Consider the following 26,965-nt stretch of genomic DNA (forward strand, 5'->3'; position numbering starts at 1 on the left):
TTACCAGACGGCCCCGAGTTCATTGGGAAACACAGGCATAGGTCGTTTTCCCGCCTGCCGGTTTCTCCGTGCTACCTCTTTCGGCTCCCCTCCCGAGGCTGGCTGACCCTAACAACCTTCTCGCCGCGATCCAGTGAGCAAAGTTTTTCCTGCCCTCCTTTAACCAAACACGTTGCTCCCCGCACGCTTTCTTCCTGCGTGAATGGTGTTTTCTTTAAATGTGTCCGTCCCTCCTCCCTCCTCCCCTCCATCTTAACAGGGAACGAACGTTCTTGGTCTTGGTTGCCTTGACGGTGTGTTATTCAGGGGAACCAGCACTCCGCGCGACGGGGGTGCCGCGTTTCCTGCTTTGCTGCCGGATGAGCAACAGTCGCCGTCCTGGCTCGTCGAGAAAAAGAAAAGAAAGATAAAAATGTTTACATTTTTAAATTAAAAAAAATTAGAATGTACCCAGATGTTTCTAGAATAACACAAAAAAAGAGGAAACAGTTTTTGCTTTTGAGACCCCCAGGTCTTAAAATTGGGTGCAACCTTTGTATTAAGATTTCCTTGCAAGTGTTTGGTTAATTTTAAAGGAATTAGGTATATTTTCTTTGAGTCTACACAGTTATCTAGATTTATTGTAGAAAATACAATGGTGACAGCGAATACCCCTATCATTAGACAAGTGTAACGCTTGTAATTGGGAATTTTGGGGTCCATTTCAGGATGTTTTACTTTTCTTTCCTTTCCTTGATTTTTAATTGTGATGAAGTAACAATATTCGACTATTTGTATACTCCATCATGTATTGTGGACTAATGTACAGTAGAAACATATTATAATTTCCTTTGTATTTTATTAAGAATGTATTTCCAGTGATACTGTTATTTTCAATATGATATGTGATCATAAAAATTTGAAATTCAATAAAGAATAAATACATTAAAGAAAAGAAAGAAAGGCTATACATTAAATAATAGTGCCCCAAAATAACATAAGTTTTGTTTGCTGGGTCTAGTAGAGCTGTGGTATCAGCAGGGACTGTGGGTAGATGGAGCTTTCAGAGTAGCTTTCCACGGTCCACAATTTAAGAGAAATAAACCTGCAGCTTCAGTTGGGTATGGGCTAAAGACAGCGCAGTTTTCTCTGTTATTTCCTTTATGTATTATTATCGGGCACTGTTATTTTATGTATATTTTTGTGAATGCCATTGTTTCTTTATTTTTCCCCCAAGATTTAATTAAGAAAGAAAGGCAGCCAGGATTTGCTTTAGCTCCTGCCCATGAAATAACTGTTGTGCCAGCCCTGTCCATCTGTGCTGAGGTAAGGAAAAAAAAATACCTTACACCCTTAAGGGTGTTTTTTTTTTCATGTTAATGAGAGCTTTATCCAACTGTTCTCTTATCCTTTGTCTAATAAAATTCAGCATTATAAAATAAAGTCGGTTTTATGATGCCAACTGCCAAATACATTACATTACATTACATTAGTGACTTCTATTCCGCCTGTACCTTGCAGTTCTAAGTGGATTACAGTATAAGATAGCTGGACATTTCCAGGAAGTTACAATTTGGGTGACGCTTACACAGTAGATGCAGGGGGATTACAATGTAGGGAATGTTAAATAGAGAAGGCAGAGGGGAGAAATTGAGGAGGGAGGAGAATTGAGGATTACTAGTAGGGAAGATGAAGTTTAGGGTTGGTTACTTGTTAGGGTCGTTGGGGAGGTCTGCTGGTAGTTTGCATGGAGGGGGGAGGATGCGAGGGGGGGGATAGAAGGCTGTATAGTTTTTTTGAATAGCAGGGTTTTGATTTCTTTTTGGAATGATTTAAAGTCACTTATAGTTGACAACAGGTTGGAGATACAGGGGTCCAGTTTCGTTGCCTGCGTCGCTAGGAGGCCGTCGTACATCTTCTTTCGCTGAGTTCCCTTGAGTGGTGGGTAGGAGAATAGGATCTGGGTTCTTCTTAGTCTGGATGTGCAAATACGATTTAGATGGTTGTTGAGGTAGGTGGGTGCAGTTCCATTCAGTGGTGTGTAAAAAAAAAAAAAAGCATATTTATTTTATTTATTTCTTCCATTTGTGCGTCGCACATACCTATACAAGCTCTAGGTGACATTACAGAGGAAGGGGTTAGAAGAGGGCAGGGAGGACTATGGAGGGCAGGAAGGAGTGGAGAGGAGAGAAGCATATAGAATATTTCATAGAAATTCCTAACTTTACAGATATGTCCACGTGTGGCCCTCTGCTTTGGAAAGGAGGGGAACAGGTTAAAATGTATTTATTTATTCGATTTCTTTTAGCCCGTCCTCACAGAAGAGCACCGAACAGGTTACAAGTTTACATACATAATATGAGTTGACAGTTTTCCACAGTCCACAGTTTTAAGAAAAATAAACCTGCAGCTTCAGTTGGGTATGGGCTAAAGACAGGGCAGTTTTCTATGATATTTCCTTTATGTATTAAATAGTAATTGTATAACCATCATCTAAGCTAATTCTCAACTAAAGTCAGGACCCTGGTGTGTTTAACCGCAAACAATTTATAAACTTTGCCTGTATCATTGTACATGTGTCTACATTTCTCCTTGTTTTGTTTTTAACCAAGTGCCTAGATCAAAGAAAATCTTTACAAATCGAAAGCAGCAGACATTTTTCTACTGTGGTTTATTCTTTCTCAGCTTTCAGGAAGCCCTGGCCTACTAAGTAATCATTCTATTCAGAATCTCCTAAGTCTGATAAGTGAATTGTAACACTATAGACCTTACGGGGGAAATTTTATTAATGGTGCCTAAGTTTTGCCATTTTAAACAGCGTTTCTCAATTAAAATATTAAAGTTAAAGCACCTACCGGTGTCTAAATAAAAGGCACCGGAATCGTGCCTACGTAAGTGCAATTCACGACAAAGTTAGGTGCCAGAAATGTAGCCCCAGATTCTCTATACGGTGCCGAAATCGGCGGCCACCTAAAAAGCTGCCGCTGATCACATGTCAGTTATGTGATGGCACCGTATAGAGAATCGTGCCTCCAGGAAAGATAAGCACTGGAGATATAGGCCAGAGTTTTCCAGGCCTACATTTCCAGCACCTGTCTTTGACGTGAATCGTGCCTACATGTAGGCGTTTTATGGTGCCTAATGCCACTTCTGGCAATAGCCATATCCATAGTGGTGTTAAGCATCATAAAGCTCCTACGTGGGTGTGATTCTGGTGCCTTTTATTTAGGTGTCAGTAGGTGCTTTAATGTGTTTTTGCCTTTTTAAATGGCATTTCTCAATTAAGTTTAGGCGCCATTTTTAGAATTTCCCCCAGAAAACCCTGGCCTGCATTTCTGGTGATTGACACACGATCGGCTGCTGTTTTTTAGGCGCCAATATCAGCGTTGTATAGAGAATCTGGGCCTAAATGTTGGTTTTTCTACTGTAGAAGAGTATGTTGAAAGCGACCATTCATCTTTCTAGCTGGATACACTTCTATTTATTAAAATGTGAAGCAGAACTACATTCTGAGGAGATTCTGAGCATGGTGCTCTGTCCTCTGGTAGTGTCTGAGGCCTAGATGCATCCTTTCCTGCAAATTTTGGCGCTTTTTATAGAATTAGGGGGGTAAATGAGGCAAAGGTATGTGTTACTTTTTGTTGTTTACTGATGAGCTGGAAAGATAAAGGAAGATGGTCAATTTGGGGGAGGGGGAAGAGGAGGGAAGGAAGCAGGAGACAGTCCACCTGGTATAGACACAAAAATAAAACGCCCAGTTAAAAATTAGAAAACACAATTTTATTTTTAAATTTTTAATTGGAACATGTCAGCTTTGGGCAATGTGCATTTCTGATGTTTTTGTCCCCCTTTTATCAAGCCACATTAGGGTTTTTTTTATCACTGGACGCTGCGGTAAAAGCAACTGAAAGATTTCTTTGGATGCCAATTCTATATTTGTTTGTTTTGTGATTTTAGGACTTATGTGGTTAGAGAGATGGCAACCAAGACTCTGGCAAAGTAAGCACTATATTTACTAACTCATTTATTGTACATGTTGAATATAATAGGGCTATCTGTAATCACAGCACATTTCTCCATTTATATGAACATAATCCAAACAAGTATATCTTGTAAGTGTTGCAAATGCAAAATACAGTCCGTTCACAACATTTCAATTAGCATACAGGGGCCGAAGGCCCTGATTGGCTCAAAATGACGATTTTGAGTCAATCAGCCTTAGGCTTCCCACTGCTGTAGGGATGGAGATCTGATAAGTTCTGATCCAGGGCATCAGAACACTGACGGGGTCCGCACGCAGGCGGTTCTGAGCGCAGGCCGGGTCGGCACACCGACCTAGGCCTGTGTGCGGATCTGGGCCTGTGTGTGGATCTAGGCCTGGGTTTGGTTCTGAGGCCCTGTTTCTCATTTCCTCTCCCTCCTGCTACGTATACATTCTAAGCAAGGACAAGGGTTGCACCTTGAGCAGAAGGCTGAGGCATCCCTGACTCTGGCCACATATTAACCAGACATACATTTACCCTTTTTCTCTTATCTTGTTTAAGCATCCCTTATATGGGCAACAATCAGACTTTGCCTGAGCAAGGCTAATCAAGAGAGCTTAAGAAGCATGCATTATAACCTTTGGACTGTCAAATGCCATAGTAAGATTTGAGACATATCAGAAAGGTACACATTGGGAGTCACTTTATTATAACTGTTATTATGTATTCATATGTCACGTGAGATAGTAGCTTTGAGACACATGATATAGATAAACAATGGTTTAATCCTCATTGTAAATGCATTATGAAATTATAACCTTGTAGAGCATTAACTAAGTAATTAATGGAGATATGATTCTCAATAAAAAGAGGGAGAGACCATTCATTTGGGGCGTCTCCTCTCGACTCTAAGATTGCGTGTGTGTTTATTGTGGGGCATTCCTACACACTGCCCTGTAGGCAGGAGTGAGTGAGCTTCCCTCTTGCCCTTTACTCTTCCGAAGGTACTGGGGCGGGGGGATTCTGGGGATGTGAGGGGAAGGGGGCCCAAGAATGTTGGGGGAATGTGGGGTGGGGCGGAGATGTCAGGAGGTATTGGATGTTAGGGGGAGGGGTGTAGGACTTTGTGGCTCAGCTGATCCTGGCAGGGGGAATCCCCATCAACTGAGCTGTCAGGAATCCCCTAAACTGGCTCAGCTGATGGGGATTCCTTCTGCTGCGATCAGACAAGGTAATTGGTGGGTACGTCTACAAAACTTGCTTTTAGATGTATTTCGCATGGACGTTTTTATTTTTGAAACTGGGCAAAAAAGGTAGATGTCCTAAGGACCATTTTCAAAGCTCATTTTCAAAAATAAAAGATATAGGGAGAGATCTTCAACATCCTACACAACATTTTCCAAGCCTTACGCATTGCAGGTAAGAATGGGTGTGACTGTAACAGAGGCAAAGCAGGCAAGTGGAGAGCATGTAAGAGATAACTAAAATGGTAAGGCTGAAAATGAAAACATTCAATCTCAGGTAATGAAAAACAAGTAGTATTACAAAACCAATCATGAATATGATGTAATTGACATGCAAGGTTAAACCTAGACACACACAGGAGACCCAACCCCCCCCTGATTAATTGGTAGCATCAGCTTAGATAAGGAAATCCTAGCCCGTTTACCCTGCCACAAGTATGCAGAAAGATGAGATCTATGTTGAGTTAAGTGCAGCGTCAGAGCAGTTACTGCCGCTGCTGGTGCTAAAACCCACCCTACAGGAGGGGGTAAGTTAGTCCAATAAAAAAGGTATTATTTTTTCCTTTGTGTTTTTGTTTTATTTCTATCTGGAAGAGTGGACACACATGGCCACCACACCTTTTCACTGAAATAATGCTGGAACTGTACATGTCCTGATCGATCTGCAGTATACCGATTCTGATTTCTGTGTTCTGTCTAAAATGGGGCTGAAAATAAATACTTTTCTGTTACCCCCTTTTGGTTTGCTACACATTTTTGAGCAGATGAGCTTTGTTGGATATTAGCATCGCTTTTTCCGTCATGCCAAGTTCATTGACTGAATTTAGGCTCTTTAAAAGGGTCTTCTGAACCTTTTTGGACCAGTAGTGGGTAAAGAAATTGGATCTAATAGGTAGTAAAACTATCACACAATTTCTCTCTCCTTTTTTTTTTTTTCCAGGCAGCTCGGGCTAATTAGAAAAAGCTCCATAACCTCAGCAAATAGTGAGAATTCACGGAAACCTGCATTAAGTAAGTAGCACACTTTCCCCAGTGTTAGTGTTATTGTCATTGAGTATGAAATGCCACAAAAATAGCATAATTTTTTATTTTCATATTGCAGAACAAATTTTTGATTATTTGATTGTTCTTGACTTTGAATCTACTTGCTGGAAAGATAGTAAACAACACTACAGCCAAGAAATCAGTAAGTGTTGTAACAGTGGTTCAGAATGCATTAGGAAATAGGACTTTTTGGTTACAAGAATAGTTTATTTCTCTAATTAGAAGTGGGAAACATTTACAAGAGATGTCATCATAATCACCAAACCAGATAATTTTATTTTTTTGCTTATTTAGTTTGAGGACATACCATACCAATGGTCTTTAATAGAGAATCAATAGTATTGACTTAGTTCAATGCTGGACAAAGTAAAAAGATGTCATCAGCATAAGACAACCAAAAAGCTGAGTATTTGGGAAAATATTTTTACTCGTACTGCCCAGAATGCCAAAGCAATAGCACAATACAAAAACCAGCAGCTCTTACTCTATAGAACACTTGAGATTTGAGGAGTGTTCTAAGTAATCAGAAGAAACTTTTAGAAACCAGAAAACAGGGTCATGCCCCATTCAGCATGTCTCCACATCTCAACCACTGCACTTGTTGAAGAAGCACCCTATTCCAAAATGTGTGGTTCATTCTAGCTTTCCATAAAACACAGTTCACTTATCTGCATGCTGAATTGAAGATTAGTGCTCAATTTCAGATTCATTGAGGTTCTGACACGTTTCGCCAAAGCCACCTCGGAGAACCCTGATCCAAAGTCTGCTCCAGTAAAGCTGCTGGTCTGTAAAGAATGTGGTGCTGTGGTTAAAGCTGCAGCCTCAGCACCCTGAGGTTGAGGGTTCAAACCCATGCTGCTCTGTGTGACCCTGGGCAAGTCACTTAATCCCCCCATTGTCCCAAGTACATTAGAGATTGTGAGCCCGACAGGGAAAAATGCTTGAGTATCTGAATAAATTCATGTAAACTGCTCTGAGCTCCCCTGGGAAAATTGTATAGAAAATTGAATAAATAAATAAATACTGTGTACCACATCCTTTAATCTCTGAGTTAAACATCATAGATGGTGTGTCAGGAGAATGCCTCACTCTTTAACTTATCCTTGAAGGGTTCATTCATACAACCGTGCATCTTCCCAAATTATTTAAAGGGACTACACCAGAAGTGACATTTTCATCCTCTTTTTGATTCACAATCGGGAGCCTTTGCTGTAACAAAAATTACACTGCTGACTTGGGAGTTCCTTGTTTTAGAGGCCCTGTGTTTACCACACGGGGGCAATCTTTCAGCATGTTTGTGGAAGAAGGAACATCAGTGGCAGACAGTTGTCCCACATAGCCTCAATTGAGAAGTTGAGTAAGTCGGCCTTCCTGCACTAGGAGTTTTCACATCCTCATGATCTTTTTGTTTTTATGGTTTTAGACTCAAGTTTGCATACGGGGCTTTCAGTTAGGTTTTGAAACTGAATTTTTGAAATTGAACATTAATCTTTAATTCAGCATGCAAATAAATGAACTGTGTTTTGTGGAAAGTTAGAATGCACCGCACATTTTTGAATGAAGTAATTCTTCTTTTTTTTTTTTTTTTTTAATAATTTCTTTATTCATTTTTAAACTTACATCAAGTGTACAGTAAATATCAACCAAATATAATACATCACTTGAAAAATTTTCAATATCATACACCAAGAAGATTTAACCCCCACCCCCCTCCCAAATTCAGATACAACTAACAAGTGCAGTGATTGAGAGAATTGGAGACATGCTGAGTGGGGCATGACCCCATTTCCTGGTCTCTTAAAAAGTTTCTTCTGAGCACTTATGAATACACCTCAAATCTTTAGGGCTCCTTTTACAAAGCCGTGCTAGGGCCTTAACGCGCGGAATAGCGCGCACTAGCCGCTACCGCCTCCTTTTGAGCAGGCGGTAGATTTTCAGCTAGCACGCGCTAATCCGGTGCGTGCACTAAAACCGCTAGCGCGGCTTTGTAAAAGGAGCTCTAAATGTTCTATAGAGTAAAAGCTGCTGGTTTTTGCATTGTACATAAGCATAAGAAAATACATATTGACCTAAGGTAGTTAATGATCTTAGGTAAATATTAAATCTTAAAAGGAGAGAGAGGTGAGCCCTACGGAACTCCACACTCAAGCCTCCAGTGATCATAGAATTTACCCTTTTTCTATATAGCTGCACCTTTTTGTCCAGTTTGTCTGTCATAACTAGATTGCAAGCTCTTATGAGCAGGAACTGTCTCTTCCATGTTTGGCGTATAGTGCTGCATATGCCTGGTAGCGTTATAGAACTACTCATCATTTCTAGAAGTACTCTGTATGATCATTTGCATAAAAATTCTGTCAACCATTCCTGGACAAAACATGAAATGTCTAGCTCATTGAGCCTGAAAACCAGGACTCGATGGTCTGTCTATAGTGTCAAAAGTAGCAGAAATGTCAAATTGTAAAATATTCATATCTTTTCCTTTGCTGAGGTAGGATCTAATCTCTCCTACCAACAAAAGGTGTATGGGGAGATGCAGTGTAGCTAATAAAGAAATGTTTTGCTGTTAATAATTTGACATATGTTTTAGAATAGTTTTCTGAAACTCATTTTTTTTCATAATTAACTATTTATTAACAAGCACATATAAATACTTGGTTTTTTTTCCTAGTTGAATTTCCTGCAGTTTTGCTAAACACTTCAAATGGAGATATTGTATCAGAATTTCAGTCCTATGTCCAGCCTCAAGAACATCCTTTTCTGTCGGAATTTTGCACAGAATTAACAGGCATAAAACAGGTAGAACTGATAATCTAGTGCTATATTTAGCACAGGACTTGATGAAACCTGGGGAGTACATAAGAATAGCCTTACTGGGCAGACCAATGGTCCATCTAGCCCAGTAACCTGTCCTCATGGTGGCCAATCCAGGTCACTAGTACCTGGCAAAAAACCCAAAAGTAGCAATATTTCATGGCACCAAAAAATTGGATCCTGGCGTCTGTACCCTGAGGTTATTATTCTTGAAGCCTTTGCCAATACAGAAAGAGCAACTGGCTTTTATTGCATGCACGGCTCAAACTCACTGAGAGTCAAGTGGTGTGCTACAGATGCAGGAAAGCTAGTTGTTGCAGTGAAAGAAAAGGGATCGGTACTTCTATAACACTTTTTTTGTAGTTATACAACCACACTCATAGTGGTTTACATACAGGTACTTCAAGCATTTTCCTCATCTGTTCAGGTGGGCTCACAATCTTATCTAATGTACCTAGGGCAGTGGAGGATTAAGTGACTTGCCCATGGTTACAGAGAGCAGTGTGGGGTTTGAACTGGGGTTAGGCTGTAGCTCTAACCACTGCACTACACTTTCCTCAACAAATAACGAGTTAAGGTGGAGGAATACCTAGCTATAATCTGGAAGGTACATCAACTGGATGAGAGCAATGGGTGAGTAAAGGGGTTGAATGGGAGGGAGAGAGCAGGTGAGGGGATGGAAGGGATGAGTCCAAAGCAAGCTGTGGAATGATGACCTGATGAAGTCCAGATGACTTGAGCAGGCATTATATTCCTGAAGTTACATGAGAAGGAGACTTACATTAAACTATTCTCAAAATAACTGGAAAATAGTGCTTTATCTGACATACTCACCTGTAGCTTGTTCCTTAAAATCAGGATCAAGTTGATAAAGGCCTCCCCTTAAAGATCTGCCTATCTCAGTTTTCCAAATGGATTGCGAAGCTTCAACAGGAGAACCAGTTCACTTTTATTTCCGCTGTTGCAAACGATTCTGGGCCTGGTAGCAATCTGTGTGCTTTTGTAACTTGGTCAGGTAAGGATCTGTTCTATTTAAAGATGCTTTCTTAAGAGTTGTGATAAGAAACTGTAGAACCAAGCATAGTAGGGAAAGATGCGACTAAAAAAGGTTTGCAGAGCAGCAAAAGAAGAGGCACAGGAGATGTCAAAGCCAACCTTCGGATACATATACAGTGGTACCTTGGATTACGAGCATAATCTGTTCCAGGAGCATGCTCGTAATCCAAAATGCTCGTTTATCAAAGCGAGTTTCCCCATAGGAAATAATGGAAACTCGCTTTGATGCGTTCCCCCCCCACCCCCCCGAGAACCGGCATTGCTCCCCTCAAAGGCCCCCCCTGCAATCAGGCACCCCCCCTGCCTCGAACCGGCACCCCCTGCCACGATCCGACCCCCCCCCCGACACGATTGGGCACCCCCTCACCACTTCTAACCCTCATCTGGGCACTCTTGATCGGCCTACTCGTCTGCTGGGCCTTGAGCATCTGAGCATGCTCAAGGCCTGCGAGTTCACGTTCACGTTCAGAACGTGAACTCGCAGGCCTTGAGCATGCTCAGATGCTCAAGGCCCAGCAGACGAGTAGGCCGATCTTCAAGTGCCCAGATGAGGGTAAGAAGCGGCGGGGGGGTGCCCAATTGTGTCGGGGGGGATGTCGGATCGTGTCGGGGGGTGCCCAATCGTGGCGGTGGGGGGGTTGGATCATGGCGGGGGGTGCCCAATCGTGGCGGGGGGGTGTGCCGGTTCGAGGCAGAGAGGGTGCCGGATTGTGGGGGGGGTGCTCGTAAATCGAGCCATGCTCGATTTCCGAGGCACCGATTTTGCAAATGTTTTGCTCGTCTTGCAAAACACTCGCAAACCGGTGCACTCGTAAACCGAGGTACCACTGTACTTTATTGGTGGTATTCAAAAACAAGTCCTTGACATACAATGCAAATGTGGTTTTGACTAGGATCCAAATTTTGGCAACATCATCTTCCTTAGGGGACAATAAGGAACTAAAAGTGTAATGAGATGACATGACATTAAAAGAATACAAAGATAATATGAAGCTTTTAACATAACTATGTATATGCAAAAAAAATAAAAGAAACAAGATGTAATGAATGTGACATGCAGATACATAAGAGGGATAATATCAATATATGAAAATGACATACACTTCCCCCTCCGTATTCGTGGAAATAGGGGATCAGCATGGCCATGAATAACTTTTCGTATGTTATTCGCAGTTTTTCTGTAAAAAGCCCGAAAAAAGACACAAAACTGTGAATAACCTTACCTGTTCCTGTGAAGAAAGTGCCACGATTTTCTCTGTACAACACTGAGAGGATCGATTTTTCTCTTTGCATCGCTGGGAGCAGCAACTTCCTTTGAGGTTAATTTGTGGGCAAAGCCTGCGCACGAAAAACTGTGAATAACCGAAACTGCGGATATGGAGGGGGAACTGTATAAAGATATAACGTAAAAAATTTTTAGCACATGTATGTTAAAAAGTTTTAAGTTATACCTTTTATAGGTAATATTTTTAGCTCTTTTCTGTAGGAAGCTTTGGTTGTTTAGTGGTTTGGTGACATTGTCAGCAAACTAGGCCCACTCATCCTTTTCCAGAGTATAGGCTCTGTCACAGTATGGTAACAGATACTTGTGCTTCAAGACTAAAACCAGTTTACATGCTGTAATCTGAAAGCTGATGTTTCAGAGAGAATACTTTGAGGCTATTTCTTAGTGATTTCCAAGGTTAAGAAGAGTTTTGAGGAGTTATATCATTAGTGCACCTAAATAGAGGAGTATTTCCCTAGTTGTTTAAGGGGAATTCTTGTTTTTCTTGATTTATATTGTTAAATTAAAAGGAAGTTAGCCCTTTCTTAAAGTGGGCTGGATGGAAATAGTTAATAGTTAATATTTAATAATGATTTTATTTCCTAATGGTGTTTGACTGTAAAATTCCATTCTTTACTGTTCTGGAAAATGAACTGTTGTAAAATTTAAAAAAAAAAAAAAAAAGAGTTGAACTATTTGTTGTTTTAAATTTTTTATTCATTTTCATATATCCACAAGTGTAACATAGAAATTTTAAAAGATCACATAAAACATACACTTGAATTCCTTTCATGTATCACTGTAAATACAATATATTATTCTGTATTTATAAACAATAATACCTAAAATATCTGTATTACACTGCACAACAAAGTTTTTGCTTCCTGAACACTGCTGGGTGTTTCTTATAGAATTTTGGGTGCTGATCATGAATATTACATCAAAAATTACCCATCACGTACCATTTCAGAGAAATCTTCAATTTTGTCGTGATTTTTTCTTATATTTGGATGCAAACAATTTTTTCTCCCATAAGTGTCTTATCAACAACGGTTTGTGCCGCCTGGGTATGTCCATGCATAAAATCTAGCCAGGTTGGAAGCTGTTTTATGGAAGATGACATCCTGGGCATGTCTGGGCAGGTCTGAACGAGCTTGCGCTGTCTCACCATGCTATAATGGTGGCTTCCATACACCGATCCTGCTCATTTGGTTAATATAGATAGTCCGTGTGTGTATATAGTATCAGTATAGTAAAGTATAGTAGTATAGTAGCTGTAGCAATATAACAGTAAGTAAGCTTGATGCTATAGACGTTTTGGTGTCGGGCAATATGTCTCGTCGGTGTCGTAACAGCCGCGACACATTCTGCTATATCTGTGGGGAATATACACTTACGCCTCAGAGACGTTCGATGACTGCCCTTGTAAAGAAAGCCTATCATCTGTATTTTGGCTGCAAAATAGGTGATCAAGACAAGCAATGGGCGCCTCACATTTGCTGTGCGACATGTGCTGTTAGTCTGAGAGCCTGGCTCAGAGGTACTCGAAAGACGATGCCATTTGCTGTTCCGATGATATGGCGAGAACAGAAAGACCATGTGACGGACTGTTATTTCTGTTTGACTAATGTGTCTGGTTTCTCTGCCAAAAACAAGAAGTCAATTGAATATCCTAATCTGCCTTCAGCAATGAGACCCATGCCACATGATGACAGTCTTCCAGTTCCGAAACCACCAGAGGATTGGACCTTAGACGAACCAGATGAAGAAACTGCAGTGCAGGGTTCTAACAGTGACATTGACCCGGATTTTGAACCATCCTCATCAGGCGATCCACATCTGATAACACAGTCCGAATTGAACGATTTGGTCAGAGATTTGGGTCTGTCAAAAGCAAAAGCTGAGCTGCTAGGTTCGAGACTGCAGGAATGGTGTTTGCTATCACCAGGTACGAAAATTTCTGTGTTTCGAGACCGGCATCATGATATAACCAAATTTTTTGCACAAGTCGACAGTCTCTGTTTCTGTTGTGACATTGAAGGATTGTTCTCGGTCTTTGGTTGTGATCACAACCCGGAAGAGTGGCGTCTTTTCATTGATTCGTCAATGTTAAGCCTGAAAGCTGTTCTGTTGCACAATGGCAACGTTTATCCTTCAGTACCTGTTGGCTATGCAGCACATATGAAAGAAACATATGAGAATATGGAAATGTTACTAAAGTATGTCCAGTATACCAGGTATAACTGGAATATCTGTGGAGACCTCAAAGTCGTTGCTCTGTTACTAGGACTGCAGCTTGGCTATACAAAGTACTGCTGTTTCATCTGCGAATGGGACAGCCGAGACAGAGAGTCGCACTATTCTAGAAAGAACTGGCCACTCCGTAAAAAGTTAGTTCCAGGACAGAAAAATGTAGCACATGAATCGCTTGTTGACCCGACAAAGATATTTTTGCCTCCTCTTCACATTAAACTGGGACTCATGAAGAATTTTGTGAAAGCAATGAACAAGGAAGGGGAAGGTTTTCGTTATTTAAGACAGATGTTCCCAAGAATAACTGATGCCAAGATCAAAGAGGGTATTTTTGTTGGCCCCCAGATCAGACATGTTATGAGTGACAAGCGATTTGAAGATCTGTTAGTTGGGCCGGAAAAAATTGGCTGGAAAGCCTTGAAAGACGTTGTTGACAATTTTCTGGGCAATTACAGAGCCCCAAACTACATTCAGCTGGTAGACAAACTTCTCAAAGCATACAAGAGAATGAAGTGCAATATGTCACTCAAGATTCATTTCCTCCATTCACACTTGGACTTCTTCCCCGCAAATCTCGGTGCTGTGAGTGACGAGCACGGTGAAAGGTTTCATCAAGACATAGCTACGATGGAGAAACGATACCAGGGCAATTGGAATCCGTCAATGCTTGCCGACTATTGTTGGATGCTACAACGTGATGCACCAGACACTGAATATAAAAGAAACTCGGGAGCAAAACACTTTTAATTCTGTTTCATTTAGTCGCTTGTGCGAAACGTAAACTTGACTATATATTTTATTGTCAGTAAACATAAAAATGTCTATTTCTCATAGTTCTTACGTGATGCAGTAAAACCAAAACCATATTTGAGCATACCAAGTTGGTACCTGTCATAATCACCAAAAACTTTTCAGGAATCAAGACTTAACCAAAAAATTGTTGTGCAGTGTTACCTAATATCTATAATAATTGTTGTTAAAATTTAAACCCTTCTTTTCCCTCCCTTCCCAATACACATAACAATTATAATAAAAATAATGACAAATATTTTATGAGATAAATTAAATAAAATGAAACCCACCCCCCTCCCTTCTTAATAAGATTTTTATTATGGGAAAATGATTTCATTCATTACAGAAATCTGCTAATGGTCCCCAGATCTTCTGAAAATTACCAAAATAACCTCTCTGTGTTGCTAATGCACGCTCCATTTTATATATATGGCATACGGAATTCCACCAGAAGTTATAGTTTAACCTATCATAATTTTTCTAGTTATATGTAATTTGTTGTACTGTTACCCCAGTCAATATAAATAAAAGTTTGTTATTGTTTGAAGAAATTTGACTCTTTGCTCTCATTGCTGTGCCGAATAAGATAGTATCATAAGTCAAGGCTACTGGATTTTCCATCATCCTATTTATTTGAGGCCAAATTGAATTCCAGAATAATGATATGAATGGGCAATAGAATAATAGATGATCTAATGTCCCAGCCTCAAGATGACAGTGCCAACATCTATTAGACCTAGAGCTATCTAATTTTTGTAAGCGAACAGGGGTCCAAAGTCGTGGCCATTGAGATGCAGTAATCTGGTGCTTAATCTCAATGTTCCAAATATCCCTAAGACCATGTTTTGGCTTTTTATTAACAAATTCAGCTATTAATTTATACCACCTTGCGGCCTGGTGACTCATAGAGTCCATCTGAAAACATATGAATTCTAGGCTATGATAATTAATAAGACTATTCCATTCAGGGAACCCTGCCTGAATGGCCTGCTTCAATTGCAACCATCTAGAATATTGCGATTTATCTTTGGAAGGGAGTATTCTACACTATTTGTTAATATCAACTTTGATTCTACCCCTTCCTCCCCTCGAATCATAAAGTTGATATTAGCACATAAATGGTTGGTGGTGGAGGAGGTGAAGATATTCTTAGGATTGGAAGCAAATGGTGTCATAATATTATGCTCCGAGATTGCGTCGTTTAACTGACCATGTGAAGTTGGCAAAACAAGTTGCTGAGAGCCCTATTTAGGATGTCGTCAGTATTTAATCATGAAGTAGAACCTGCACAAAATGTCAGATACAACTCTGGACGCCTTGTTGGACACAGTGGGTGAATCCATGCAGATCTTTATTTGCAAACATTTACTATAGACTTCCCCCTCCCCATTCGTGGTTTCGACACTTGCGGTTTCACATATTCGTGATTTTTTTGGGGGGGAGGGGGGACCCACCATAGTTTCAGACGTTCTCGCCTCCCTCCAACCTTCCTCCCGGCATCCCAGCCTTACCTAGTGGTCTAGTGGGCTTTCACGGCAGGAGAGATCTTCCTACGCTCCTGCCCCGTGTAGATTGCCAATAGGAAATGGCTGCCGTGAGCTCCCACTGTAGTCTCAAGAGACTACGGTAACTCACGGCAGTCATTTCCTATTGGCGATCTGCACAGGGCAGGAGCATAGGAAGATCACTCCTGCCCCGAAAGCCCGCTAGACCACTAGGTAAGGCCGGAAGGGAGGAGGGGGTGGGTCAGAGCTAGACCAGAAGTTATTTGCGCTTTTCGCAATTCGTAGTCCAGCTCTGCCCCTATCCCCCGTGAATACCGAGGGAGAAGTGTATTGCACAGTGGTGTAGGGAGGGTGAGAGGCGCCTGGGGCGGTGGCGCTAGTCCCACACCCGCCACGTGCGCCCCTTCCTTTCCTCCATACATCTTTAACTTTCTTAGCACGAGCAGCATCACCAACTTGTTACCCGCGTTGGCGTGGACTCTCTGAAGTCACTTGCTAGGCATGGGACCCTGCAGTGACGTCAGAGGGAGAGCCGACGCTGGCACGAGGTTGGAGTTGCTGCTTGCACCAACAAAGAGCTAGAGGTACAGTGGGAGGAGAAGTGAAGGCGCGTGCATGCGGCAGGAGAGGGAGTGGGGGGACGGAGATGAGGATGGGTGCCGGTGCCCCCGCTAAGATGGTGCCCTTCCCTTGCTACACCACTGATGTTACATAGAAATCAGGGTTGCATTTTAGATTGAGGAGGAAAAGCATTTCATAGATTTTATTTTAAAATATTCACACCTACTATTCCAGAAATGACAGATGGAAATGATGGTGTTCACCTTATTCCCCAGGGAATTAATGTAAAACCCTTAGGATAAAAAAATATGCATGGTGTTTGCTCCAGTGTGGTCATAAGAACCTAAGAGTTGTCATACTGGGACAGACTGAAGGTCCATCAAGCCAATATCCTGTTTCCAGGCCAATCCAGGTCACATGAGCCTGGCAAGATTCCAAAAGAGCAAAACCAGATTTTATGCTTAATTATCTCCATTAGAAAATGTCCCCCTTTCTGTATACACTTCACAAAATGCCTGCAACTCAATTTGAATATCTTCTTTTTTTATGCCTGATCTTTTCAAACAGTAGAATAATGCAGTCTAGCTTTGTGTGAACTAAACCTGGACCTTTTTTGTGATTACTTGTGCAGACTGGGATCTGGGTGTTTGCTTACATTATGAGTGTAAAAGGAAGCAGCTGAGAAAGCCAGATATCCTCAATTCGTGGATTGATCTCAGAGCAACTTACAAAGTGAGTGTGACAATGGTAAGAACTGGTATAGAAATCATTCTACTTAAAAAGGAGTGAAACGATTATGTACTAAATTGTATAGCACGAAGTTTAAATTGTCCAAGAAATATGATATGGTAACTGGTGCTGACCTCTTCACTTAAGAGCAAGATTTAGGATTCTAATCCATGGTGGGGGGAGAGTTTTCTTTTAAACTTAAGTCCCCCTATATTTGTTTTAAGAGCAGACATGAAAAAAACAGGTAACCTTGGGTACCACATCTTTCCTTTATGACTGGTAAAGGAGGCAACTGGGGAAATATTAGTTTAAAAATTTTTTTTTAATTGCATTTCAAACCCATTATCTTTCTGTCTCATTGCCTCTGAAAAGTTCTCTAATATCCACTTATGTCAGGACTTTCATATGCAAGTAGAAAGAATATATGTTAAATGAGATAAATATAAACTTTTTATCAAGCAGTGGTAAAATTACAGCTGAGCTCTTACAAAAAGCACAACAGAATTCCAAATTCCTTTATGGTATTTCCAGCTGTTTTTTGTTTTCAGAATATGGTATATCAAGCAAATAAATAAACATTAACATCAACATCCACTTTCTACAATAAGGGTGTCCAAAAGGACAATCGCAAGGGCAACGTGAGTTGATCGCTGAGCCCATCTGCGATAGACTCACGTTGCCTTTGCGTTCTCCCTGCTTCCCCGACGCCGCAAAAGCTAGGCGCGTGCAGCCATTGCACAAAGGCCAGGCCCACAAGCCTTCCCCCCACCCCCAATGTCAGAATTGACGGTGGGGGGGGAGGCTTGTGGGCCCAGCTGCACATACCTGGCTTTTGCGGCATCAGAGAAGCAGGGAGAAATTGGTGGCAGTGGCTGGGGGGGCGCAGGGAGAGAGAAAGAAAGACAAAGAAATAAGGGGGCAGGGAGAAAGAAAGAAAGGGGGGCAGGGAGAGAGAAAGAAAGGGGAAGAGGGCAGGGAGAGAGAAAGAAAAAGTTGGGGGAGGGAATGGAGTGTGTCAGGTGGCAGGGAGAGAGGAAGAAAAAGTTGGACTCATGTAGGGACAGAGAGAGATGTTGGTTGGGAAATAGAATGAGGTCTGGAGGAGAGGAAGCATGCAGGAGGCAGAAAGAAAGAAATATTGGATGCACAGTCAGAAGGAAGTGCAACCAGAAACTCATGAAATCACCAGACAACAAAGGTAGGCAAAATGATTTTATTTTCAGTTTAGTGATCAAAATGTATCCGTTTTGAGAATTTATATCTGCTGTCTATATTTTGCACTATGGCCCCCTTTTACTAAACCGCAATAGCGGTTTTTAGCACAGGGAGCCTATGAGTTTTGGGAGCAGTGCGGGGCATTCAACGCAGCTCCCTGCACTAAAAACTGCTATTGCAGGGGGAGGGGGTGTATTTGTCTATTTTTGTATAGTTGTTACTGAGGTGACATTGCATATTTTAAGTCATCTGCCTTGATAATAAAATTTGCAGATGACACTAAACTATTTAGTAGAGCTCGGACTAAAGAAGACTGTGAAAAACTGCAAAGGGACTTGAACAAACTAGGGGAATGGGCAACGAGATGGCAGATGAAGTTCAGTGTTGAGAAATGTAAAGTATTACATGTGGGAAACAGAAACCCGAGGTACAACTATACGATGGGAGGGATGTTTTTAAATGAGAGTACCCAAGAAAGGGACCTGGGGGTGATGGTGGACTTGACAATGAAGCCGTCGGCACAGTGCGCAGCGGCTGCTAAGAAGGCAAATATAATGCTAGGCATCATCAAAAAGGGTATTACAACCAGAACGAAAGAAGTTATCTTGCCATTGTATCGAGCAATGGTGCGTCCGCATCTGGAGTACTGCGTCCAATATTGGTCGCCGTACCTTAAGAAGGATATGGCGATACTCGAGAGGGTTCAGAGGAGAGCGACACGTCTGATAAAAGGGATGGAAAACCTTTCATACGCTGAGAGATTGGAAAAACTGGGACTTTTTTCCCTGGAGAAGAGAAGACTTAGAGGGGATATGATAGAGACTTACAAGATCATGAAGGGCATAGAGAGAGTAGAGAGGGACAGATTCTTCACACTTTCAAAAAATAAAAGAACAAGAGGGCATTCAGAAAAGTTGAAAGGGGACAGATTCAGAACGAATGCTAGGAAGTTCTTCTTTACCCAGCGTGTGGTGGACACCTGGAATGCGCTTCCAGAGGGCGTGATAGGGCAGAGTACGGTACTGGGGTTCAAGAGGGAATTGGACAACTTTCTGCTGGAAAAGGGAATAGAGGGGTATAGATAGAGGATTACTGCACAGGTCCTGGACCTGTTGGGCCGCCGCGTGAGCGGACTGCTGGGCACGATGGACCTCAGGTCTGACCCAGTAGAGGCATTTCTTATGTTCTTATGACCTCTTTGTTAGGAGGTACGCAGTCAAATAGTTTCCCATGTCATTTATAGAAATTTTTATTTATTACTGTTTCAGGGCAATAGCATAACTAGAACATATTTGCAACAAGAAACAAAATTATTTTTTATGGGCTTTTTTTCCTGTTTCAGGCAAGAAATGACATGAGAAATCTCTTTGCAAACGAGGACACATTCCTGTTAAGGAATTTAGAGCACTATGACTCATTTCAAAGGGCAGGCAGGAGAATTTTATCAGAATTTGATCTAATGAAACACTTACCCCCCTATTTTATGAAGCCGCGCTAGCGGCTGCTTCGCGGAAACAGCCCCAAAGCCCTTTAAATCTCTTTGGGCTTCTGGGCCGTTATCGCAGCACAGCCGCTAGCACAGCTTCGTAAAACAGGCCCTTAGTTTTGCATGGAATTTTGCATCGTTCTTTTTGGACCCCAGTTAGGTTGAATAAATTAGATAATTCTAGGTCTAATAGATGCTGACACTGTCACTTAGACATAGGAACATTAGACCATCTATTGTTTTACTGCCCTAGAATTCTGATTTTTTGGAAATCAATTTGGGGGAAAATTAATATTTTAAATTCTGAGATTCCTTTAACTTATGAAATAATAATTTGTGGTACTATTTTGCATATTAAAGATCCCCTAGATAAACATAAAAGACGTCTCTTTAATTATGACAAGTACAGCTATACAACTGATTACACGAAACTGGAAAAACTGGGATCATCTCAACTTTACATTTTGGTGGGCAAGTTTGTCTAATATATAAATACTAGTCTTTAAGCCCGTTACATTAACGGGTGCTAGAATAGATGTGTCTGTCTGTGTTTCTTTATCTCTCTCTCCTTGGCCGCTGTCTGTATCCTTCTGTCTCTCCCTCCCCCCCCCCCGAGCAAAGCTGTCTGCCCCCAGGACACACCTCCCCCCCCCAAAGCAGCCCCCTTTCCCTCTCCCTAACTGTCTCTCCATGGCCTCTTCTGTCTTCCCCCCCCCCTGAGCAAAGCTGTCTGTCCCCAGCACACCTCTCCCTAACTCTCCATGGCCCCTTCTGTCTCCCCCCAGCACACCCCTCCTCCCCAAAGCAGCCCCCTTTCCCTCTCCCTGTCTCTCCATGGCCCCTTCTATCTTCCCCCCAGAGCAAAGCTGTCTGTCTCCAGCACACCTCCCCCCAAAGTAGCCCCCTTTCCCTCTCCCTCCATGGCCCCTTCTGTCTCCTCCCAGAGCAAAGCTGTCCCCAGCACACCTCCCCCCCCAAAGTAGCCCCCTTTCCCTCTCCCTATCCATGGCACCTTCTGTCTCCCCTAGCACACCCCTCCCCCCAAAGCAGCCCCCTTTCCCTCTCCCCCTGGCTCCCGGTATTGATCCCCTTCTTACCCTCCCCTCCATCCCGGCGTCTTCTGGCCTGCTCCTCTTCAAAGCAGCCTGCGATCGTGGTGGCCGGCTTTAGCGAACCTCGCAGGCTGTTCTCCAACTCGGTAGCATGTTCCCTCTGATGCGATCCCGTGCGTCAGAGGGAGCGTACTACTGAGGTTGGAGAGCGGCCTGCGAGGTTCTTTAAAGCCGCCATGATCGCAGGCTGCTCTGAAGAGGATCAGCTGCGGTGGCGGCAAGTGAGGTGACACGGCGAGGACGCAGGCAGGCAGCGAGTGAGAGGCAGCGTGAGTGAGGGCGGGCGGTGACGCGCCGAGGACAGGGAGAGAGAGCACAGTCGCACGCCTTCAGCCCCCGCATGCGCCGTGAGGTTAGAATGTTGCCACAGAAGCACACCTCACGGCGCCACACCGCACGAATTTTCGAGAGCGCATGCGCGCTCTAGCATTTTATTATATGATGAGAAAATGAATGCTGCTATATTAGGGAATAATGAAAATTTTAAATTAATTTGGGGTCCATTGACGTCCTTTGTAGAATCTCTATAGTTATGGTTTGTTATTAGATAATATGCACATCCAGGGAGGGAGAAGGGATGGGAGATAAATAAGGTTGAAAAAATTGTTGGAAAAGTTTTGGTGGGGGGAGGGGTGGGTATTAATAAGCATGAATATTTGGAAAATTTTAAGTGATGTCTATATTGTAAAATGAATAATTTACTCTGTATTTCACCTATTGTATATGTTTAAAAATGAATAAAGAATATTAAAAAAAAAGAAAATTCCAAGAAGTTTTCATTGCTAAATCTGTAGTAATTTTTGCAAAACTTTCTAATATACCTGTTTCTTTAATTATGATGATTATTTTTTTTTTCTTTACATATTTTCAGCTTTTCTACCACAGAAGACCTAAGGGACTAAATGGTGCATTGCAGGATCTAGGAATTAAATTCTCCGGCCGAGAGCATTCTGGTAAAGATATGAAAATTAACTGTGATATTAAGCAAGCTGTCCATTGTAACTTCATGGGTAACTGACCCAACCTCTTATATTATAATCCAGTGGTCTTAAACTCAAACCCTTAGTGGGGCCACATTTTGGATTTGTAGGTACTTGGAGGGCCACAGAAAAAAATAGTTAATGACAATTTTGCATGAGGTAAAACTCTTTATAGTTTATAAATCTTTCCTTTAACAGTTAAAGGAAAGATTTATAAACTATAAAGAGTTTTACCTTATGCAAAATTGTCATTAACTATTTTTTCTGCGGCCCTCCAAGTACTCTATTTTTTCTGCAGCCCTCACATTTAAAGTTTAATATCTTTCCTTTCTCAAAACTGACACATTTCAATCACTATATTGAAAATAAAATCATTTTCCCTACCTTTGTTGGCTGGTGACTTTATTTTTCTGTATTTTTATCTGTTTCCAGGGTCTTCTTGTTCTTTGACTATTTTTCTCTCCGTCTTCACTTTCTGCCTTGCATCCATCTTTGGCATTAACTTAATATTCAATTTTTCTGCTTTCTTTTCAAAATCTATGTTTCCATGTCTTTCCTTCCCTTCTATCTCTCTCTTCTTCCGTCCCTATTTCCATGGTCTGACATCTCTTTCTATCCTTTCTCTCCTTCCTTCCTTCCTTTCCCCTGGTCTGGCATCTGTCTCCTACCCTCCCCCAACTTTTTATTTCTTTCACCCTGCCCCCTTCTTTCTTTCTCTCACCATGCCCCCTTTCTTTCTATATGTCTGTCTTTCTCTCTCTCTCTCTCTCTCTCCGTGCCCCATTTCTTTCTCTTTTTCTTTCTCCATGTCCGCCCTTTCTTTCTGTCTTTCTCTCTCCATGCACCTTTCTGTCTGTGTCTCGTCTCCCTTCTTTCGTTCTTTCTCCCTGCCCTCCCCCAAGCCACCACCATTGGGGAACAGGTCGCCACCGCTGCAATCAGGGAACAGGCCAGCGCCGAGGTCTTAGCTCTCCCTGCTTATCTTCCCCAGCGCGGGGCTGACCAATTCTCGCTGCCCGACGTCAATTCTAACGTCGTAGAGGAAGTTCTGGCCCAGCCAGGCAGTGATTGGCTGGCCTGGAACTTCCTCCCCGATGTTAAAATTGACGTTGGGCGGCAAGAATTGGTTTGCTCCGAGCTGGGGAAGATAAGCAGGGAGAGCTAAGACCTCGACGCTGGCCTGTTCCCCGATTGCGGTGGCTTGAGGGAGGGCAGTGAGAAGGGAAGGGAAGCAGATTGGGGACCCCTGCTTTAGGAGAGCTGCAGTCGTGGTCTGTATGTGATTGTCCTCTCCACAATCGGAAAACTTGTGAAGTGGAGAGGACAGATCGCGGACCGCAAAATAGTCCCTGGGGGGACATGTGTTTGAGACCACTGCTATAATCCGATCTTGAACTGAATAGGTAAAGGCAGAATAGAAGACCTGATTAACCTAGCATGACAGTCTGCAGCAAAACTCATGCATAGAAATGGGAGCCCTTTTACTGCTTGCTCTATTCAGCCTCACTTTGTCTATGGTTAGTTTGTAAGACAGCATCAAATACTTTTTTCAAACTGTACTCTTTATTTGATTTTAAGGTTTGGATGATTCCCGTAATACTGCCCGTCTTGCATGGAGGATGATCTGTGATGGATGTGTGATGCAAATCACCAAATCTTTGGATAAGGTTAGTGGCATCTTCACATATCCCTTTTTCTCTGCTGCCAGTGCTGGAGTGTAGACAAACACCAAGAATCCACTCATGCATAATGAAGTATATAGGTTTTGGATTTGTTTCCTTATGCAGCTCTCCAGAAACAGATTAGATTCTCTCCTAAACTGTCTTATTGCACTATAGAAACATTCTGACCATCCTTCTTAAATAGTTCTCAGATTTCTTTATGGGCTTCTCAGGTGCACCCAAAGATGAATTTAGCCGCAAGAGCTTCAAATATGGTTCCAGCTCAAAGTAGTCCATCTCGAGGTAATGATACTGCTAATGGCTTTTCTAAACAGACCAGAGGTAAGAGCAGCCATGAAAGTATGAAGGACAATGATATTTCCAAAACTATTTATAATGTTTATGGAAAAGAAGCTCATGAAGGGTCTAATTCTAAAAGTCCATATATCCAGCCTAACGGCAAAGCAACCAGCAATGACATAGGGACTGCCAAGCAAAATCAAGCCCAAATCTTATTGGCTCCACAGACTTTAATGAAAGGGCTTTCTACTCCTCTGGGTTATAAACAGCCACATGTCACAAACTGTAGCTCGGCACCGCTTACAAAAAATAGTGTGAAGCTTGGACAGTTTACATCAGCTCCAAAAAATTCTTCTGCTCTTCTCAGTCCAAGTTTAGTCTTGGTATCTACCACTATTTCTTCAGCCAATGACACTACTGATTTGGACGTAAGTTCTGGCTCTGATTCTGATTCTTTTTCTCTGTTGGCCGATTGGGAAGATGTTGCTATAATGCCAGAATCTCAAACTGAACTAAGAAATGAATCTGTACAACTAGAAGACAAGCCAACATCGCATACACTGGCAGGAGAGGCTGCTGAACGACCAAATGTTTTAAAAGAAATAGATTACAACAGATTTGAGAATTCAAGAAAATCTACCTTAAAACCAGGAGCTCCCAAACTAAAGTATGTTGCATACAGAAGCCCAGATACCACTATTTATAATGTCAGAAATGTAAAGCTGACCTTGAATGGTTCTACTTTCAAGTTACCCAGTGCTATTCCAAGTATTTCTAGGAGGACTACTAACCTGCCAGTTACGGTGCAATCTGCAAAATGTTCCATGCCTTTACCAGATTTTCCCAAGAGAAAGCTTTCCAGTACACCACTTTTTTCATCGCTAAAAAAGCAACCTTTCGCTATATACAAAGATGAGATGTCATCCTCCAGTGTTTCTTTGCCGTTGACCAAGTCCCATTCCAATTCTGCACCTTCCACAGCCCTGAACTGCACAGTCAACCAAAATCAGCCTTTTAAGATTAGAGAAAATGGGAAAATAACTCCACCGTTCTGTAACTGTGGTCGAAGGGCCAAGAGATTACTTGTTTCTAATCCCGGTCCAAACCAAGGCAGAGCCTTCTACAGTTGTCCTGTGGGAAAACGCAATGAAGGAAATCAGAAGGGATGTGGCTATTTTAAATGGGAGCACTCTCTTCTGAGGGCAAAGTCATTGAGTTCGGCTTCCTTTCTTTCCAAATCTGTGGTGACTTCAGAGTCTTCAAAATCAAATTCAGTATTGTCAGGCTCTCAGCAGAAAAAACATCTGGGTCTCAGGCCCTCTATGAGAACCTAAAATTTTCAGACATTTTCTACAGTTCTTTACTTTGAAGATACATTTAATTATGTAAATTTTGTCTTCTTTGACTTGACTGGCTACAAAACAGACTCCACATAGTTTACCAGTAACATTTCTTGCCTAATTGTTTGAAACTTGAAAATACTGTCCGAGAACAATTAAATTTTGAAACTCATGAACTGCAGTGTAAAAATTGGAAGCTGACTGAATTTCAGTTTCAGAATCGGCGCCAAAATCAGCCTGAAATCCATTTTGAGCCAAAAATACCCTTGTATTTTCAGTGAAAACCAAAAATTTGTATTTTGGCCCTTAGCTTCCGCAACCTCCTAGCCTACCTTACAAACTCTACTGATGTAGTAGGGCAGAATTGATCCCAAATCACTCCTGCCCATGCCAGCTCCTTTCTCAAAACTGCTCTTATGATTTCTAGCAGCAGCGACTGGGGATTGCTCTTGCCCAGAATGCACCAGTAGACCAGCAGTACTTGTAAGATAGACCTGGTAGGGAAGTGGGAGAGGAGCACAGCACAGATCAGAGGCCATCGTGTTCATTTTTGGTTTTCAGTTACAGAAAAAGCAGTATTGGTTGACTTCTAGCAAAAATTAATATATGAAAGCATCAAGGATTTTAACTATTTACTCTGTGTTTTATTAAGTTTATACTAATGCTTTTAAAATCATGAAATCTACAGTTATAACAATTAGATAACTACTGCTGTTTAAAAGTGGACTCATGTATCAAAGACTTTCAGCCACTTTGTGTGTATGGCCTTTTTTTTAAACCATCATTTTATGTGTGTACTGGGAATATCAATTGTAGCATTCTTTTAAACAGAATGAGCTTTAATATCTCATTTTTAAAATTGTACTACTATGAAGTAAATAAATGTATTTTTACAAATAGAAATCTCACAATATCTGTCTTGGTTAGTGATGATGTGGGGGTAGATGCTTATTTATACTACTAATAAATTATACTGTGGCTTAGTGAGGGTAGGAGGCACCCCTGCACTCTCCTCCCTGCCCTCCCTTTCCTCTTGTATCTCTTTAAATCTTTACCAGCATAAGCAGCTTCTCCAGCCTGCTGCTTGCACTGGCATTGGCTTTCCTTCTGACATCACTTCCTGGCCCTGTAACCAAGAAGTAATTTCAGAGGGGAGCCAGGCAGCTCCATTGCCATCAGGAGCTGCCTCACTGGGATTCAGTGTCGAGGAGGGGAGATTCGCTCTGCCAGCCCTCCACCTCCCCCCCTTCCTGCTACGATCCTAAGGTGCAAGCCAAAGGTATGCTTCTTAGCATAGTTCTTTGTGAAGTTCACAAACATTATACTGGACTTGATGAACCTTTGCTCTGTCCTAGTATGGCAACTCTTATGTTCAGTGTAAGTTAGAGAGTTGCGCAGGGATGGAAATCCTGCCCATCCCCACTAGTAACCTGCATGTCCCCGCCCAAATCTCCTCCATCCCCGCCCGTCCCCGCAAGGAATCTCCTCCGTTCCCGCCTGACCTCGTGAGGAATCCCTGCGAGAAATCTCCTCTGTCCCCATTCGTCCCCCCATAAAAGTTACCTGTTCCATAAAAAGCAGCAATTACTTCTAACAGTTTGATTTTTTTTTTTTTTTAAGTCAGTTTATTTAAACCAACAATAAAATACA

The 26,965-nt window shown here is 41.9% G+C and overlaps 2 protein-coding genes and 1 long non-coding RNA gene across 9 annotated transcripts in view; 1 reads left to right on the forward strand and 2 right to left on the reverse strand.

Annotated features, from left to right (window-relative positions):
* Positions 1 to 208, reverse strand: part of REXO5 (RNA exonuclease 5) — an 85,708-nt gene extending 85,500 nt beyond the window's left edge. For all 3 annotated transcript variants that reach the window (XM_033962921.1, XM_033962920.1, XM_033962917.1), the window contains exon 1: positions 5 to 208. The gene's annotated coding sequence lies outside the window, so the exon portion shown is untranslated. The remainder of the gene's footprint in view (positions 1 to 4) is intronic.
* On the forward strand, positions 7 to 26,214 carry ERI2 (ERI1 exoribonuclease family member 2). Of its 5 annotated transcripts, none has more exons than XM_033962927.1 (11): positions 7 to 133; positions 1,217 to 1,305; positions 3,937 to 3,978; positions 6,147 to 6,217; positions 6,309 to 6,392; positions 8,919 to 9,046; positions 9,920 to 10,076; positions 17,124 to 17,239; positions 21,906 to 21,987; positions 23,593 to 23,681; positions 23,909 to 26,214. In XM_033962927.1, the coding sequence occupies exons 3-11, from the start codon at positions 3,956 to 3,958 to the stop codon at positions 25,307 to 25,309; spliced, it is 2,151 nt and encodes a 716-aa protein (XP_033818818.1). In that variant the 5' UTR covers positions 7 to 133; positions 1,217 to 1,305; positions 3,937 to 3,955; the 3' UTR covers positions 25,310 to 26,214. The 5 variants fall into 5 exon arrangements, with proteins under 5 accessions (XP_033818818.1, XP_033818819.1, XP_033818816.1 ...); XM_033962928.1 differs by lacking the exon at positions 7 to 133 and adding an exon at positions 275 to 293; XM_033962925.1 differs by lacking the exon at positions 7 to 133 and adding an exon at positions 302 to 582.
* Positions 1,291 to 11,501, reverse strand: LOC117369034. The gene is made up of 2 exons (XR_004541069.1): positions 11,341 to 11,501; positions 1,291 to 1,955 (listed from the first exon to the last, which is right to left on the reverse strand). It is a non-coding gene; the product is annotated as an uncharacterized LOC117369034 (long non-coding RNA).
* Positions 26,215 to 26,965: the final 751 nt, after the last annotated feature.

Source organism: Geotrypetes seraphini, chromosome 11 (assembly GCF_902459505.1).
Source record: "Geotrypetes seraphini chromosome 11, aGeoSer1.1, whole genome shotgun sequence".
Taxonomy (NCBI): Eukaryota; Metazoa; Chordata; class Amphibia; order Gymnophiona; family Dermophiidae; genus Geotrypetes; species Geotrypetes seraphini.

Bases quoted from the DNA above. Each gene is read 5' to 3' on its own strand.
- ERI2 (XM_033962927.1), top strand. From the start codon at position 3,956: ATGGCAACCAAGACTCTGGCAAA. The intron at 3,979-6,146 runs GTAAGCACTATA...TTTTTTTTCCAG, and splicing joins GCAACCAAGACTCTGGCAAA to GCAGCTCGGGCTAATTAGAA. The intron at 9,047-9,919 runs GTAGAACTGATA...CCTTAAAATCAG, and splicing joins AATTAACAGGCATAAAACAG to GATCAAGTTGATAAAGGCCT.